This window comes from Polypterus senegalus, chromosome 9, assembly GCF_016835505.1.
Source record: "Polypterus senegalus isolate Bchr_013 chromosome 9, ASM1683550v1, whole genome shotgun sequence".
Taxonomy (NCBI): Eukaryota; Metazoa; Chordata; class Cladistia; order Polypteriformes; family Polypteridae; genus Polypterus; species Polypterus senegalus.
This window is the reverse complement of record NC_053162.1, coordinates 133,949,043-133,965,861: the sequence shown is the minus strand read 5'-3', so window position 1 is coordinate 133,965,861 and position 16,819 is coordinate 133,949,043. Positions and strand designations below refer to the sequence as shown.

At 39.5% G+C, this 16,819-nt stretch overlaps 1 protein-coding gene across 1 annotated transcript in view; it reads right to left on the bottom strand.

The window, feature by feature from the left end:
* Positions 1-16,819, bottom strand: part of LOC120535830 (ubiquitin-associated and SH3 domain-containing protein B-like) — a 218,373-nt gene that overhangs the window by 46,774 nt on the left and 154,780 nt on the right. Inside the window, exon 4 of the mRNA XM_039763934.1 lies at positions 49-247. Within this exon, the coding sequence (XP_039619868.1) occupies positions 49-247 (199 nt within the window). The remainder of the gene's footprint in view (positions 1-48; positions 248-16,819) is intronic.

The window sequence follows — 16,819 nt, the reverse complement described above, 5'->3', positions numbered from 1 at the left end:
TTCCAAACAATGCAGTGAAATCATGTCCCTGTCCCATCATGCACCTACCTGCTTTGCAGGCAGCTTCTGAGGCAAAGTCAGCAGCAAACTTTTTGAGCTCCTCAGCACACTGCTCCTCAACAAAGAGCCCAATAAAGTTGGAGGACGTATAAAGTTCCAGAGGCAGAGGGACAGGGAACTTGCTGCGCCACTTGATTACGACACTGTGCAGGGCATCACATAGGGCATCCACTTTGCCGTCGGCACACTGCAGAACAAAAACATACTTTCAAGGATCTGTTTCAAACCATAACCTCAAACAGCAGCCAATCTAAACAATTCTTGGAGGCCACATGAGGATAATCAGTGACTGCTTTTATTTGAACTTGTTTAATACAAGTGATTGATTCTACCTAGTCTGCAAATTCAGATATATATTGTAGTATTTTAGTTATTATTCAGAAAATTGATAAATCTTTTATTATTGCCACATCTGTTAGTACAAAAAGGGTATCTCAATCAAATACTCATTATTAAATGAGGTCTATTCTGTTTTATTTACCTTTTTATTGTCTCCCTGTTTATGCTACCCCATCAAGATTTTTTCAATTGTCTCTTTCAAACTTACCAATTAAAGTGACCATTTAAAAACGGAGATCCTTGGTCATCTTTTTAGATTTGCTTTTTGCAGAATAAAAAGTTTCCCATCCATGCATGCCACAGTACAGCACTAAATGGTGCTGTATACAGTAGATTACATAAGATGCACACATGCATAAATACACATTGGTATTCCTTGTTGTCTGCATTAGCAGAATTACATAAGAGAAAATATTTCTTCATGTGCTGTTGTGTAGGTTAAATATAAAGACAGAAACAATAAAACTGTCACACATTAGAAACATAAAAGGGAAAAAACAGATGAAGGTTTGAACATAACACGGTCAATTCATGGTGTGCCGTTCTCACTCTGCAGGCTCACCCTATGCAGGAAGTCACACAGCCAGATTAATTTTTAATTTAACAGAACTGGTTTTGCACTTAGTGATATAAAGGTAATTCAAACTAGTCGCTGGCTGGATATGAACTAATGAATGTGCCCTGTAATGTCAATGCTGCCAGGATAGTTCACTGCTGCCTTTGATCCTGTAGGGGAAAAAGTAAGTTCAGGAATTGGATTGATGGCTGCAGAATTATGTCTGACTTTTTGCACTAAGAAATGTTCTATGCTAAACAACAAATGGATAATAATGTCATTATTGATTATAATGTTTTCAATATTGTTTTGTTGAGCACTTTGTAATAATGAAATAATTTTGATGGTGCTAACTAAGAAAGATTCTATTAAAAGAAAAAGATTAAAAACATCAATTTTCATGAGGATCTGAAGGATATATTGCAAGGGCAACCATAAAATCAAGGAACACTCATTAAGACCAATAAAACTAAAACTTAAGCAGTATATTTGGTTGATATTAAACATAAATATTAGCAAACAATCCCCAAATAATATTTAATTACTTGATTCTTCAATTTGATTTCTTTTTTTTTTTTTTAATAATGATCATGTCAGTTAGTGATATTATGTACCGATAAACTGATAAATTCCAAGACTGTTAGGTTGAGTGGAACAGGCTATTACCTGAGATTTATATCACTGTTACTTGAATAGCAGTTGTACTTGCCACTCATTTTATGCAAACTTATTAATAACTGACACTTCATTCTTACATTAAAGAACCTTAGTTCAGTGAACATGCATCATGAATGCCCAGAAAAACATGCATCTAACATTTTGTCCTCAGTAAAGCTTTCACATTTCTTATTATACTAAATGACTTTTGCACTCCGCCAACTACTGCTTGTAATGTTACTGCTATAAAAATGGGTTGTTGAATACTGAGAATAGGCTCAGTGCATTTTTTAACAAGTCCTGTGAGTCATTTAAGACATGCAAAATTTGTCAAAAACAACTGAAGACTGTAGGCATTCTATGCCATTTTGCAGGGATTACCATTCAGTTATTGACCAGGCTAATAAAATATCCACATACACATAGTAAGAGAAAGCTGCTTCCCCTTTTACATATAAATCTCGAAACATTGCCAGGTTAAATTTTGCAGCAGCATTGGATCAACTTTCCTAACATTATGAGTCAAATTCACTCATAGCTTTTCCTGGTAAATTATTTGTGAATAAATCTGTGTGTGTTAAATGGGCTGGGCAGACAGAAAAGATAACCTCCACACTTATTTAACTAAATCACCAGGCTCTTATAGCATTTAACATTTAACACTGGCTTGCTAATGTTGCATTTATCCATGCTGATCAAGTAAGTCAAATAACACAAAGAATCTGCACACTGCCATTAGTGCTTCTCTTACTAGCTGTAGCAACAAGAGCCTTAACTAGAAAACAATCTTAGCATATCATGCTGGTATCATTACATGGCTGCTTGTGTCCTTTATGATTAATTTTAAAGTACTTTTAATTGTATACTAGCTGTCCCCTGCGGCCCTGCCCGCATTGTAGTGAAACAGGAGAAATTTAAAAAATCAATACAAAAAATTTAAAAAATTTAATAATTTGTATTGAGAAGAATTTATATTGACAGCTTTCATATTCGAGGGCCTCTTGAAATACAATATTTTTGGTTTTGCTATCAGGGTCGAGAATGTAGCTGTGATCTCGTTGCCAAAAATGTAAAAAGTTGTCAAGGTATCTCTGGCCAAGCGGAAGGTATATACGCTCCAATGTCAAACATTGGAACTGTATCTGATCGTGTTTAGATCTGATGGGACAGAGCGCCCCCCGCGTGGGGAGAAGAGCTTGAGGCTGTGATATCTGTGCCAATGAGCTGATACACTCTAAAACACACGTGGCTGTGATCTCTCTCTCAAAAACATCAAACGTTACTCTTTAACAACCTGTAGATGATAAGCTCTGCTGAACAAACAGGGATCGCTAGCTAAGCGGAGGCAAGGCACACTCCAACGTGTTGTGAGAGGTACAGCGACTCGAATGAAGGCTGGTACGTGAGTAAGGATGCCACCGCCCCGGTCCCTACTCCTGAAGTGCTGCCTCCCCCTTTCCTCGGCCCACAGCCTGTCTCTCCGATTTGCATGAATAAATCGGTGCCGCAACTGAACTATAATACTTTAACACAATGAGAGAAGTTGCAAAATCAACCAGAATGTTCAAGCAAATTTAGAAAAAAACCTGATCTAAATAAGTTAAGTAGTTCTCTCGTGAAAAGTAGACAGACATACAGACAGACAGACTGATTTTATATACAGTATATTGAGATAAGACCCTGAACAATTTAGCATTTTCCTAAATGTTGGAGTGTCTGTTATCATTACCTTCTTAATATTAATCTTAGATCCTCTAATATCTGTTTGCTCAATTTTCCCGGAGAGAAGCATAACAGAAAAGGTGGAATACTTTACCATTAAATGTACACAAAGCTTGTACAGCTGAACACTTCACAAATGCTATAAAAGCCCATCTATTTTTCGACTTTTTCATAATTCTTTCTTCCCTTCACCGTTCAGGAGTAGTGACTGGCTTTTATCATACAGTGCAACGTATTTGTTGCATTTTACAGAGTAGTTATTAATCATTACTTTGAACAAAGTGCTGTAATCAATGATTGTTGATATATTGACTGTATATTTATTTTTATTAGAATGTCCGAAAGTGGCTATGTGGTTTTTTTGACCAAGAGCTTTATTTTCTCCAGTTTCCTTACTGGTTGGAAATTTTCCTCATGTCCGTTCTGACCATCTGGAAATAGTACTTTATCATATCTACAGTTAAAAAAAAAAAAAATTGTAAATAATTGTTCTCTCGCTTTTCACTTACTATTGTAAAGCCATATAAAACTTTTTTGTAGTTTGATTCAGCTGCAAAGTACTGCTTCTTCTAATAGTTAAAAGAATATCCACTCTTCCTGTCATTTTTAACTCTAATAAAATCCTTAGATAAAAGCATTAAAATGCAAATAAGCTTTAGTTCTGAATAAAGATAGCAGAAAAAGTGATGATTAAGAATTGTACACAATTTACATAGCCGTTGACACATTTATGTATGTAATTGTTGGAGGGTGGCATCACCTTCACTACAGTAGCCTGATGCAGGTCCTTCAGCAGAAACATTCAAATTACTGCAAAGAGAGGGATGTGACTCTGGAAAGGAAACCTCTCCAAATGAATCAATAATATGTTGACACACTGGATAAATGATTAATTCCCATAAGTAAAGCTAGCAGACTAGTGCACAACTTCAGAAAGTAAAATCAACTGAAAATCATAAACCTGTGGAAACTTAGTTAATTTTTTTATTGCGCTCAAAAGTCATTTAAGTTTAAAAAAGTCATTTTAGTTTTTTGTCATCCCTGCACAGGCATGAAAAGCTAAGATGAGTAATACAACTGGTCACTACACTTTTATCATTGTGATCATTGTGACAAAATTAATGAATCAGACAATAATGCAAAACAGCACAGCCTTATCTCAGAAGTAATGGGAAAGGGAATCAGCAGAAGACCTGCAGGAGTGAAACACAGGGAAATAAAAGGTCTGAATTAGGCGAGAGCATAGTGCTCATTACAAAGAGCAGCATACTAAAGGACTCTGGTGGAAATTAAGGGGAATTGCATTTAAGACAAATAAACTACAGAGTCGTGTGACTGAAGCAGAAATCTAGACCAGTTTCAAAAAGATTTGAATGAGATATAGAAGGACTGAATGGTCTCCTCTTGTTTGGTAGACTTCTTATATTCTCGCATGATTCATAACAGTAGAACCATGGGGGTGTTGTTTAGGAGGCCCACCAGAGAGCACATTGCTACTGATGTTTGCAGCAGATTATCTGACCATAGGATAGGATGGGGTTTAAATGATGGTCACTGCTAGAGTCAAATCAAGTCAAGAATTGAGAGGAAAGTTAAGGTAAATGTTAAACATGAAGCTGTTGGGGTTACACTAAATAAAAAGTGGTTATGTTTGGCAGAAGTTACAGTGGCATTTTACTGGCATGTTTATTCAACATATAACAAGTTGACACAGAAGATCTTGTTTTGCTTTTATTTATTTGTGTTTAAACCCTTTTTTTGTTTTGCAAAATAATACAATCACTTTCCATATGTTGCTTGATTTCTGTTAATATTCAAGGTGACTGGTCATTAAATAGTGCACAGATACTGCTCCTAAAAATCAAAAGCAGTCATTTAAGATAGTTTAAGGGTCTAGTGATGAGGGTCTAGTCTGGCGGGGTACCAAGAATTGCACACTGGCAAATCTGAAGGGACTAAACATCTCAGATGGGGTCAGTGCACCTGGGAATTCACCAGGTCCTCTGTACTGTTAATAATAAAAGGTAGATCTGCTCTGCACTGCCTAGCCTGCTGCCCATTAAATGAGGGGGCTCAGCACTCTGTGTGCTCATTTTGATGAAATGCTGAAAAGCATTCTGAGAAGAATTTGTACTTTTTCTAAACATTTCATGCTAGTTTTTTCCAACAAGTCTAAGTTTCCCCCAATTGTAAAAGATACTTTTAAGCTGATTGGCGTCTCTAAATTTCCAGGAACAGAGAAGATTTACATCATACACCAAAGCACCAAAGCCACAAGAAACAACAACAAAAAAAATCTTTCCTGCATAGGGTTATCTAAATTGGTATCTCTCGTATCCGAAGTTATGAGAATCATGCTCTTTTTCAGTTTTGTAAGCCTACCACTCACCTCTCAATTCTAACCTGCCTGACTGTTTACAAAGTTACTCCAAAAATGCTGAATTTATTATAAGCGGCAGCTTTCTGGTAGCCCTTGCTGTCAGCTCACTCATAAATGCTGGTAGAGTTTACTCCACTCTGCCTGTTAGTGTTAGGTCTAAACAGCATGCCCAGCATGTCTTTGCCTAGCAAAAACAGAAGCCTATGCTTTTCTTACATTTTTGGCAGTATCCAAAGGCTTGGGAAAAACACCTGAAAGACAATGAAAACTAACTGTCAAGAAATCAAATCAGGGAAGAAAAGCAGTTGATCTATCTATCTATGGAATGGGAAAAGTAATTATGAATCAATCTGTAATGTTTTTAACTAATTTAAAACAGGCCAATAAACATATTTAGAATTACTGCCTCACTACTCCTGCAGCCTAAATAAAGGTCCTGTCAGGGTTACTGTGTGGAGTTGACTGGAAATTCTAACATGCTTCAAGATGGACTGGCACCCTTCAGGGTTGCTCCTTGCCTTGTGTTTGATGCTACCAGAACTGTCTCAGCTGTCTACGATCCTAAAATTTGATCAAGCAGATTCAGAAAATGCTTGAATTGGCGCAATACTTTACATACTATCAAGAATTAGATGAAAACCACACAACACATCCACACACCTCACGGTATGACAACAGAAACTCTCTGATGACAGGAAATCTTGGTTTCACTTCAACATGAAATGCAAACAAAGACTGGAGATAAATGCACTCATTGTTTTACACCTCTTATGAAAAAAATGAATAAAATGAAAAATATGTATACCTCTTTTCTCTTCAGAGTCATAATGAAGAATGTTAAAGACCTGCATTGGCCATGAAATTTGCACTGTAATAATCATAATATGGAATCTACAAGCAGTCTACATAGGATCCTTTTCATGGAACCTCTTGCTTAAATAACACTGCAGAACAATTGAGAAAAAGTAAAAAAGTGCAAACATTTGCTAAGTAAAAAAAGAGCAAACATTTGCTTTTTGTACATTGTGATTAAAAAATATGATTAAAGAAAACACCTTGCACTTCAGAGTGGCCAATTAATAATAATAATAATTATTATTATTATTATTATTATTATTATAAGAGTTCCTTAACTTGCTTCACCAGTGTAGAGTTATAGGATGCAAAGTCACAAGCTGAGCTGGACTCCTTTTCAACTGCTTACTGACTTTATTTTGCACCTTTTTTCCGCTTCGTAGGTGTTTTGATATATGTCAAATTTATTTTTATTGTTCAAAAATGTATTACAAATACTACTATAAAATAGTATAATTATTTCACAGTTTATTTTATTGCCATTTTTGCTCTTATTGATCAATTCCATTTTAATTAGTGTGATACTATTGAAGTACACAGGACATGATATCACTGACCCACCAATATAAATGTCACCCTGTGCATTACGAGGTCATCTGAGCTTGTGAATAAACCTCTACATTTTCGAAAGTGATTTTTAATTTAGGATCTTCAGTTAAAAAGAATTAGGGCTTTGATTTACAATAATGATTACAATAATGATTTTTGGTTTTGATAAAAGTTTTAAGACTGATTTTTGGTTTAGACTTTAGCTTGAATAATGAGAACACCAGGCCAACTGCATCGAATCCTCTCAGACGGAGCCTGGAAACAATGAGGAATGATTTAAGCACATTTATCTTAGGTAGAAAGTCCAGTGGGTAGTAGGTGGCCTTTTGACCTTGGAACCCCTGCAGATTTTGTTTGTTTTTCTCAGCTTAACTGGAGAGGGGTTTTTCTGTTTGTTTTTTCTGTCCTCCTGGTCATCTGACTCTACCACGAGACTCATCTTTAGAGACTTAAAATATGATATTGCATATAAGGATGCTACTCTTCTACTAATTATATATCTATGTTTTATAAGATTGTATGGATTTATTTATTTTTATGTTATCTTTTTCTTTGTTACATATTCATTATTATCTGAGGTGGGCTGGCGCCCTGCCCGGGTTTTGTTTCCTGCCTTGCGCCCTGTGTTGGCTGGGATTGGCTCCAGCAGACCCCCATGACCCTGTAGTTTGGATTTAGCGGTTGGATAATGGATTTGATATTCATTATTATTTTTACCTAATCTTATTTGAAGTTTCTTTAACTATTTCTTTGACATTGTGTAATGAACTTTGAGCTACATTCTTTGTATGAAAATGTGCTATAGAAATAAATGTTGTTGTTGTACTTGTTATCTTTTGGTCACTTACCATTAACAGGGTGCTAGTTCATCAAAAGGTGAAGAACAGACCCCCACTCCCTCATACATAGCCAATTACATAAATTACATAAAAACACCTAGCATTAAATCCCCTCAATCCAAGGCAGGATTCCAGTTCAGTTCGGAAAACCAATGGAACCAATGTTGGACAAGGCACTAGTCCATGGAAGGCCAGAAACACACACTCCTTCATACTGAATGACATTTTCCCAGACACCCCATCCCAGATATCTTTTTAGGAATGTTATTCATGATAGTGAAATTCAAAACATGGTACTGTGTGTCCTGAAAAATTGAGTTCTCACCTTTATACCATTTGCATAAACTAGATTAAAAGAAAGAGTGGATATTGTAGTCTAGGGTTTCTTATTTATGCCATCTTATACAAGAAAGTCAAATGGCTCTTATACACAGCTTGTGTGCTGGTAAATGGAGTCCTGTCCACTTTTCTTTAATGTCCAGCTTACTAGGGTCACAATCTGTACATAACTGTTCTTTTATTAATCCTATACCACCTTACAACTGTCATGGACACTAAGTGGACTGAGAATGCCCCGAGGAAGCAAGTTAGAGAATTCAACTAGGAGATTAGAAAAAGAGCTGGAAAAATCTTAGTCAAGGAATATGCTGAGTAGGTGAACCAGGAGATAAAGTTCAAACTTTGTCAAAACCAAAAGCGAACACCAAAGTTGTAATTATGAGATACACTGCCAAAACAGTAAAAACTTATTTTAACTGCCCTTATCTATCCCCGGAAGAACAGAATTATTTTATACTGAACCCTAGAGCATGGATACAGAGTATAGTTATGATGTCAAAACATTAAAATAGCAAAAATAAACAGACAATGGTGGGAGAAAATCAAAATGTAAATCATAAAGCAAGCAGATGTTAGGAAAACAAGAAAGGATGAAACTAATTCAATTGTCAAAACCCAAAAAACTAACCAAACTCATAGCCAAAGTTTCCAAATTTTCCATTCCCGTAACTAATTCTAGTTAACATTGTTTTTGAAAATGCTCAGATAGCAGGTGCAGTGAACTGCCATTATATGTAAGTGTTATGTAATATGGTGTATAACTGTAAACAACATGGCTGCAGCCATGCTGTAATTGCTAAAAAAAACTGCAGCTCTCACAAAGAAAAATCGTTCCAAAATAGCTTCACTGTGATGTCAACAGCATAATGATAAAAATTATAAACCATGATAAAAATGCTTTGAATAAGTTGCAGGAATACTGTGCACCTCCACCTTATGTACAGGTGGTGTGATGATGTCAGACAATGTCTATGTAAGAACAGGTAAACATTTTGGGTAGTTAGGTGGGAATGGTCAATAATGACCCATACAGTAGGCCACATTAAGTCTAGGTGTGCCTATGACCTGAGGCAATCTTACACACATATTAATGTAAACATTAAATTTAAAAATACACGCTTCAAGGAATGTTTTATTAATAAAATGTTTTACTATAAAACTAGTAAAAGCAATGCTCAAACACCAGTAAGAGAGTAATTTTAAAGCAAAGGGATTTTGCTATGACATTGTTCTGGTCATGAACATAAAGCTGCTCGCTTCTAAACAAACCGTTAATATAAACTGAGATGCTGGACGTCTCAACAATTAAATAATTACAAAGATCTTTATCTGTTAATGCATTTCTCTGCTTGCTTTTACAAATTTTAACATGTGAGAAGACCTGCTTTCAGGTATACAGTATGTGCTAACAAATAATGATGCCATGTGCACTGCTGACTTGGAAAGCCTTGGAAACAAATTCCAAGTCATGTAGAAATCTGTAGAAATCGAGCAAATAAACCTTGGTAAACTTACTTTTACATTTACTATCGTTCTAGGGTTAAGAACTTCTAGCTGTAAGATATTTGGAATATTTGCCCACATTGACAGTAAAAGAAGATTAAAAAAATTCAGAGGTTAGCATCAGTACGCTTTGTGCCCAAGGAACCAAGTTATCCATTTATTATTATGTGAATTTCCCCTTGGGATTAATAAAGTATCTATCTAGCTATCCAAACTATTCTATAACATTTCAGTAATTATTAACCCTTCTGACGCTCATCTTTCTTATCATAAAATAGGTCATTACAGCAATTGACGAGAAGAATTCATAATTAATTACAGAAATACGGTATTTGAGGGTTCCTCTAAAGTGCCTCTTTCGCTTGCATGATTTGGCTCAAAAACTAATCAGCACATTGTTATTTCATAACAGGCTTAGGTTTTGAGTTTGGTATTTTTGTGCCCAGCCATTTTAGCTGTAGACCATCCTCAAGAAACTGTGACACACAGACACACACCCATCACCAAGATATCAATGTTTTCAGTATCAGGGTACCCTAAAATTTCAAGATCCGTCAAAAACAGGATATCGAAATTTTTGACAAATCTAAAGCTTTTGCTCCTCCATCAATCCAGGTTGTGTTGTCAATGCCAATGGGTTGTTTACTTTTATAGTGTTTGCTACATATGTATTCTTTAAACCACTGATGATTTTGGAAATTACTATAGCTGGATTACATGTTATCAATACAGAGTACTGTAATTAATTGTTAAAATTCTGCCAGAGAAAAAAAAAAAATCCCTGGTAAATTGAATTGTACATAAATAAGTTGCATGTCATTGTAGTCAGCTGGTTAAACATCTACTGGCAGAAACCTATGCTGTCTGACATGTGTCACTGCTGAGGCCACAAGAGCAAATATAAAATGGTAGTGTCCAAGATAAACCACTCTTTCAAAATGCCATAAGAATGACACCAATAAACACATCCACAGGACCCCAAACTCTCAACTGTGTTTTTTACTTTATTAAGACACTATACATTGTCAGGGATGCCAGGGGCCATGACCCGGCCGGGACGCCAGGAGGGACCGGAAGAGGGTTACACGTGGGGTTTGCCTTCCGGTTGCTTTGGGGCCACGGGTCAAGGGCATGGAAGCCCTTCCCTGTAGGGAGCCCGTGGTCACCGCCAGGAGGCCCCAATGCCTTGGGACTTGTTTCCCCAGCACTCCCGCCACACCAGGAAGTGCTGGGGAAGATTTATGACGGCGCCCGGAGAGCAGCCGGGAGGACAGCCGGCACTTCCGCCACACTTGGGCGTGGCCAGAAGATTGCCGGGAACACCTGGGGCTCATCCGGTCCTCCATAAAGGGCCGCCTCCATTCATTCGGGCTGGAGTCGGGTGGAAGGAGGACGGCAGTGGAGAGTGGAGGCGGCCCAAGAAAGGCATTGTGGCCAGGACTTTGGATTTGGGGTTTGTGCACGTGATTAGGGTCTGTGTGACCATTGGACTGGGTCTTTGTGACCATAATTAGTTGTAAATATTGTATTAAATAAACGTGTGGTGATTTTAAACAACATGTCCGCCTGTCTGTGCCCGGTGCCGCTCACATCTGTGTCGGCAGGACGCCTGTTTCAAGGCGGAGACCTGTATATAACAAATTTGTTGTGGACGGCCCGCGCAGCAGGGGACCCACCCACGCATCGGGGCTTTAAAGGAACCCCACGGACCGCCAGGGGTCCGCAGGAATATTCCCTGATTCTGCAGCGGTCTCCATAACGGCATGGCGCCAAGAAAGGCCACGCCGAGGAGGTGTCCTCGGTTTGACGAGTCCGGGAGGTGAGTTCCCTGCCTAGCGCAGCCGCCCATGGGGCCGGGCGTGTTTTCTTTATTGCAGACAGACTTCCCGGATTTGGCAGGCATGCTGGTCTGCGGGCCCGGCAGCACAGCGGCAAGGTCGCTGCAAAAGGTAACAACAAGGCTGCCGGCAAGCACGCCGCCGCCGCAGAAGGGGAGCCAAGATGGCGGACCAGAAGTCCCTCCCCTGACAGGCACGCCATTGGACGGTGTGTCTTGTGTGCCCGCCGATGACTGCAGAGAGGCGGACCAAGGAATGTCCATCACGGGCAGGGGAGACCCGATTGGGCCGGAGGAAAGGCCCACAGGAAGTGGCCGGCGCCGGAGGCTGACAGACAGGTATGTCTTTGCCGGCTGCTCTGGCGGAGCTGGAGGCGCCCTTCAGCCCGTGGAGCAGCGTGTCTTACAGATGCTACGCGTTCTCCGGCTGACTGGAAAGGCGCCGCGGCGCTGCAAACGCTTCGACGACAACGGACGGGCGCGACGCTGGAATCTCCAGCCGGAGAGGTACGGCGGAGACGGTGAGTATTACAGCATGCGGGATGAAAAGGCTGTGACTTGAGGCGCCGCTGGCTGTCAGTCGGCTGCGGTCTTGCGCCGCACTATAGGGACGCATGAGACGGAAAGAGGCGCTTTCCATATCATGGCGTCCCAGAGTGAACGGAGGAATAAGAGGCTGGGTGATTCCTCCGATATGTTGCGGACGCAGACGGAAAGGGGCTCGTGTTGTTAATACGGAGTCGCATATCGCCAAGGCGCCCAAAGAAGGGAGATTGCGGCTGGGTGCCGCCTCCAATACAGTGAGACGCGTTGCTGGGTGCACGCAGACGGCTGGCCGCCTCTGAGGGAGCAGAGGGAAAGGCCGGGCGGTGAGAGAGCAATCCACTATCGAGAGGGACACGGAAGCCGCGGAGAGGGTGCCGATCAGGCAAGTGCCGGGTGCCGTTGAGGGGAACGCTGCCCGTGCGGCACGAAGCTGGGTGCTTTGGCATGTAGGGACGGACCCCGGCGAAGTTGAAGGAACCCTTCGGATGGAAAGCCCTCTGATGTCGGGCCGCCTGCAGAATATCTCTGCCGGTGCGCAGGTGCGCCACAGCTGGAGGAGCCAACGGGGAACCATAGGTCCCGGAGGGGGTGCCTACCGAGGAGGCCCCGGGTGCCGGTAAAGGGGAGCACAACCTTGCGAGGCGCAGGGATGTGCTATCCTCGAGTGGGACCCGCTTGGGCTCTGCTGCCCTCGGGACGGGTCGCTCTTACCCACGAAAGTGGTCTTTGCTGGCTGTGGGGCACTGTCAGGGATGCCAGGGGCCATGACCCGCGGGACGCCAGGAGGGCAAAAGTATGTGAACCTCTAGGATTAGCAGTTAGTTTGAAGGTGAAATTGCCGGGAACAGTCAGGTGTTTTCAATCAATGAAAGGATGACAATCAGGTGTGAACGTGTGGTGATTTTAAACAACATGTCCGCCTGTCTGTGCCCGGGTGCCGCACCCTGTGTTATTTAAAGATTTTCACAGTCCTAAAAGGATCTATCAAAGTCTGCTCTTCACAACACATGTTTGTGGAAGTGTATCTATCAAAGTCTGCTCTTCACAACACATGTTTGTGGAAGTGTATCATGGCACGAACAAAGGAGATTTCTGAGGACCTCAGAAAAAGAGTTGTTGATGCTCATCAGGCTGGAAACGTTTACAAAACCATCTCTAATTAGTTTGGACTCCACCAATCCACAGTCAGACAGATTGTGTACAAATGGAGGAAATTCAAGACCATTGTTACCCTCCTCAGGAGTGGTCGACCAACAAAGATCACTCCAAGAGCAAGGAGTCACAAAGGACCCCAGGGTAACTTCTAAGCAACTGAAGGCATCTCTCACATTGGCTAATGTTCATGTTCATGAGTCCACCATCATGTTCAGGAGAACACTGAACAACAACGGTGTGCATGGCAGGGTTGCAAGGAGAAAGCCACTGCTCTCCAAAAAAAAAAAATGCTGCTCGTCTACAGTTTGCTAAAGATCACATGGACAAACCAGAAGGCTATTGGAAGAATGTTTTATGGACGGATGAGACCAAAATAGAACTTTTGGTTTAAATGAAAAGCATTATGTTTGGAAAAAGAAAAACACTGCATCCCAGCATAAGAACCTTATCCCATCTGTGAAACATGGTGGTGGTAATATCATGGTTTGGGTCTGTTTTGCTGCATCTGGGCCAGGACAGCTTCCCTTCACTGATGCAACAACGAATTCTGAATTATATCAGTGAATTCTAAAGGAAAATGTCAGGACATCTGTCCATGAACTGAATCTCAAGAGAAGGTGGGTCATGCAGCAAGACAACGGCCCTAAGCACACAAGTCGTTCTACCAAAGAATGGTTAAAGAAGAATAAAGTTAATGTTTTGGAATGGCCAAGTCAAAGTCCTGAACTTAATCCAATCAAAATGTCGTGGAAGGACCTGAAGTAAGCAGTTCATGTGAGGAAACCCACCGACATCCCAGAGTTGAAGCTGTTCTGTACAGAGGAATGGGCTAAAATTCCTCCAAGCTGGTGTGCAGGAATGATCAAAAGTTACCGGAAACGTTTAGTTGCAGTTATTGCTGCAAAGGGGGTTTACACCAGATACTGAAAGCAAAGGTTCACATACTTTTGACACTCACAAATATGTAATATTCAATCATTTTCCTTAATAAATAAATGACCAAGTATAATATTTTTGTCTCATTTGTTTAACTGGTTTCTCTTTATCTACTTTTAGGACTTGAGTGAAAATCTGAAGATGTTTTAGGCCATATTTATGCAGAAATATAGAAAATTCTAAAGGGTTCACAAACTTTCAAGCACCACTGTACATTAAAGGTTTCAATGCAGCTGCTCTGTCACATATTAATTTCTACTTGAAACTGATCTTCTTATGCAGAATTGTACATTTAGCTTTGCCGACAAGCATGAGATGTGTGTGTTAATATTAGTGCAAAACAGTGCATTAATTTTCAAGCTGACTCATTAGTATTTTTCAATTTTTAGTTTAGAAGCTATAGTCAATTTTCGAAAAGGAATCACAAGTCCACGATTCAGGAGCTCCGCTAAACAATACAGTTATTAATGACTGGGTTCTGATGTGAATGGTGATGAATGAGTAGCTCCACTGCATGACCTGTCATTTACTCTCTTGTCTCTTTTTTGAAAATGTGTAATATAAGCTTCAATATGCTGTAATTAAAGGTCTATGGAGCTCTAAATCGATTACTTGAAAGCCAGATAAATTACACCCTTACTTTCTGAGACCGATATTAGTAGAAGGAGGAGAGTAATGTGAGGAATGTGGATTTGAATTTGGAAGCAGCAATCACCACATTGTCCCTGCTGTAACTGTGCTATCTACAAATTGTGTACAGAACTTCAATCATCCATATACTGCATGTACCTATGCAGTGCTGGAATAAAAAGGATGTTTTCAAATCTTGTATTTTAACACAATTACAACACAGCTCTTCATCAACCATCCTTTTTTTTGTTTTTTCTGTCCCCCCTGGCCATTGGACCTTACTTATTCTATGTTAATTAATGCTGACTTATTTTGTTTTCTTATTGTGTCTTTTATTTTTCTATTCTTTATTATGTAAAGCACTTTGAGCTACTGTGTGTATGAAAATGTGCTATATAAATAAATGTTGTTGTCTCTAAATGTGTAGCACATTTGGATTTTGGAATTTTATTGCATTCCTTCTGGCAGATTCTCTCAGTCTCCTTTAAAGTTCAGGGGAAGTGTATATAAATGGCAATGTTCATATCTCTCCACAAATGGGTATTGGCAGTGGTTTCCAAACTTTTTTTTAAGGTATGACCCACTTTTGGGTGAGAATTTTGTTTGTGACCTACACCGTACTACTGTACTCAACCCCATTCATAAACAAACAGCAGCTGAGTGGAAGTTAAATAGTTATGAAATAATTGAAATACTGATGCCATCTGTTACTCAATAGTACAATTTGCCTTTGTTCTTCGTGTTTCCTGGACCTTCCACCATATTTGAAAAAGTGTGTGCAAATTTTTTATTTTTTTTTAAATCACTGCATCATTACTCTACGGCAATAGAGCCTTCTGGAAATTTCAGTTTGGCTTTACTTATTTATATAAGCAGCAAAGCATGATGAGGCATCATTTCCAAGTTATGCGCTATAGTAGTGTGTGACAAGTACAATATCGAATATTCAACAATAAGTAAAAGTTCTGTCCATTTTGTTAAAGAGGGATACATTTAAAAAATCACTGGAACCTTCTATGTCTGGCAGTGACAAGAATAAAAAGAAAAACAGATTTTACAATGATGAATAGCTCAAATATGGTTTTACTGTTGTTTCCAATAAACCCTAGTATGTAGTTTGTCAAGTGTTGTCAAAAGAAAGTATGAAACCGTCAAAGCTACTTCAACATTTAAATACCAAACATCCAGTCAAAAAAGACAAAACCTGTGGAATTATTGGAAAGAAAGTTAAACTATCTCCACAAGGAGAAAGCCATTTTACCTTGGCAATCACTACTAATGAAAAAGCATTACTAGCAAATTATCGAGCTGCATTTCACATTGCAAAAGCCAGTAAGCACCATACAATTGCCAAAACTCTGATTTTACCAACAGCTGTTGATATGGTGTAAATAATGTTTGGTGAAAAAGGGGCTCACAAGGTCAAAAACACACATCCCTCAAATAATACGATCCAAAAAAGAATAAGCGATATGGCAGAAGATATTGAAACACAAGTTCTTGAAAATATTAAGAAGTGCAAGTACTTCCCATTACAGATTGAAAAATCCATAGATATTTCCAACTCTAGGAGCAGTGTAGGACACAGTATGACACAATCTGGTTTGTACCTTTTGTCATCGTAAGTGGCAGTCCTCCCAGGCAGACGTCGCCATAGGCGTGTCAGCTACACAAACGTGTTCAGCACCATTATCAGCTGGGATCTCGGCAGATGCCGTTGCATCTTTGCCATTGTTTGCTCATCGCTACTTATGCGCATACTGGGATTAGACGTCAAGTCATTTGAGTATAACAGCAAGTTTTTTTCGACGTTTATACTGATTATCACCCAAGTTGACATCCATCTTCAACCCTTCCTGCCAACAAAGGTCGACATCCAAATTAAAACAGTTAACTTTTTAACCTTTAAGTTGTTT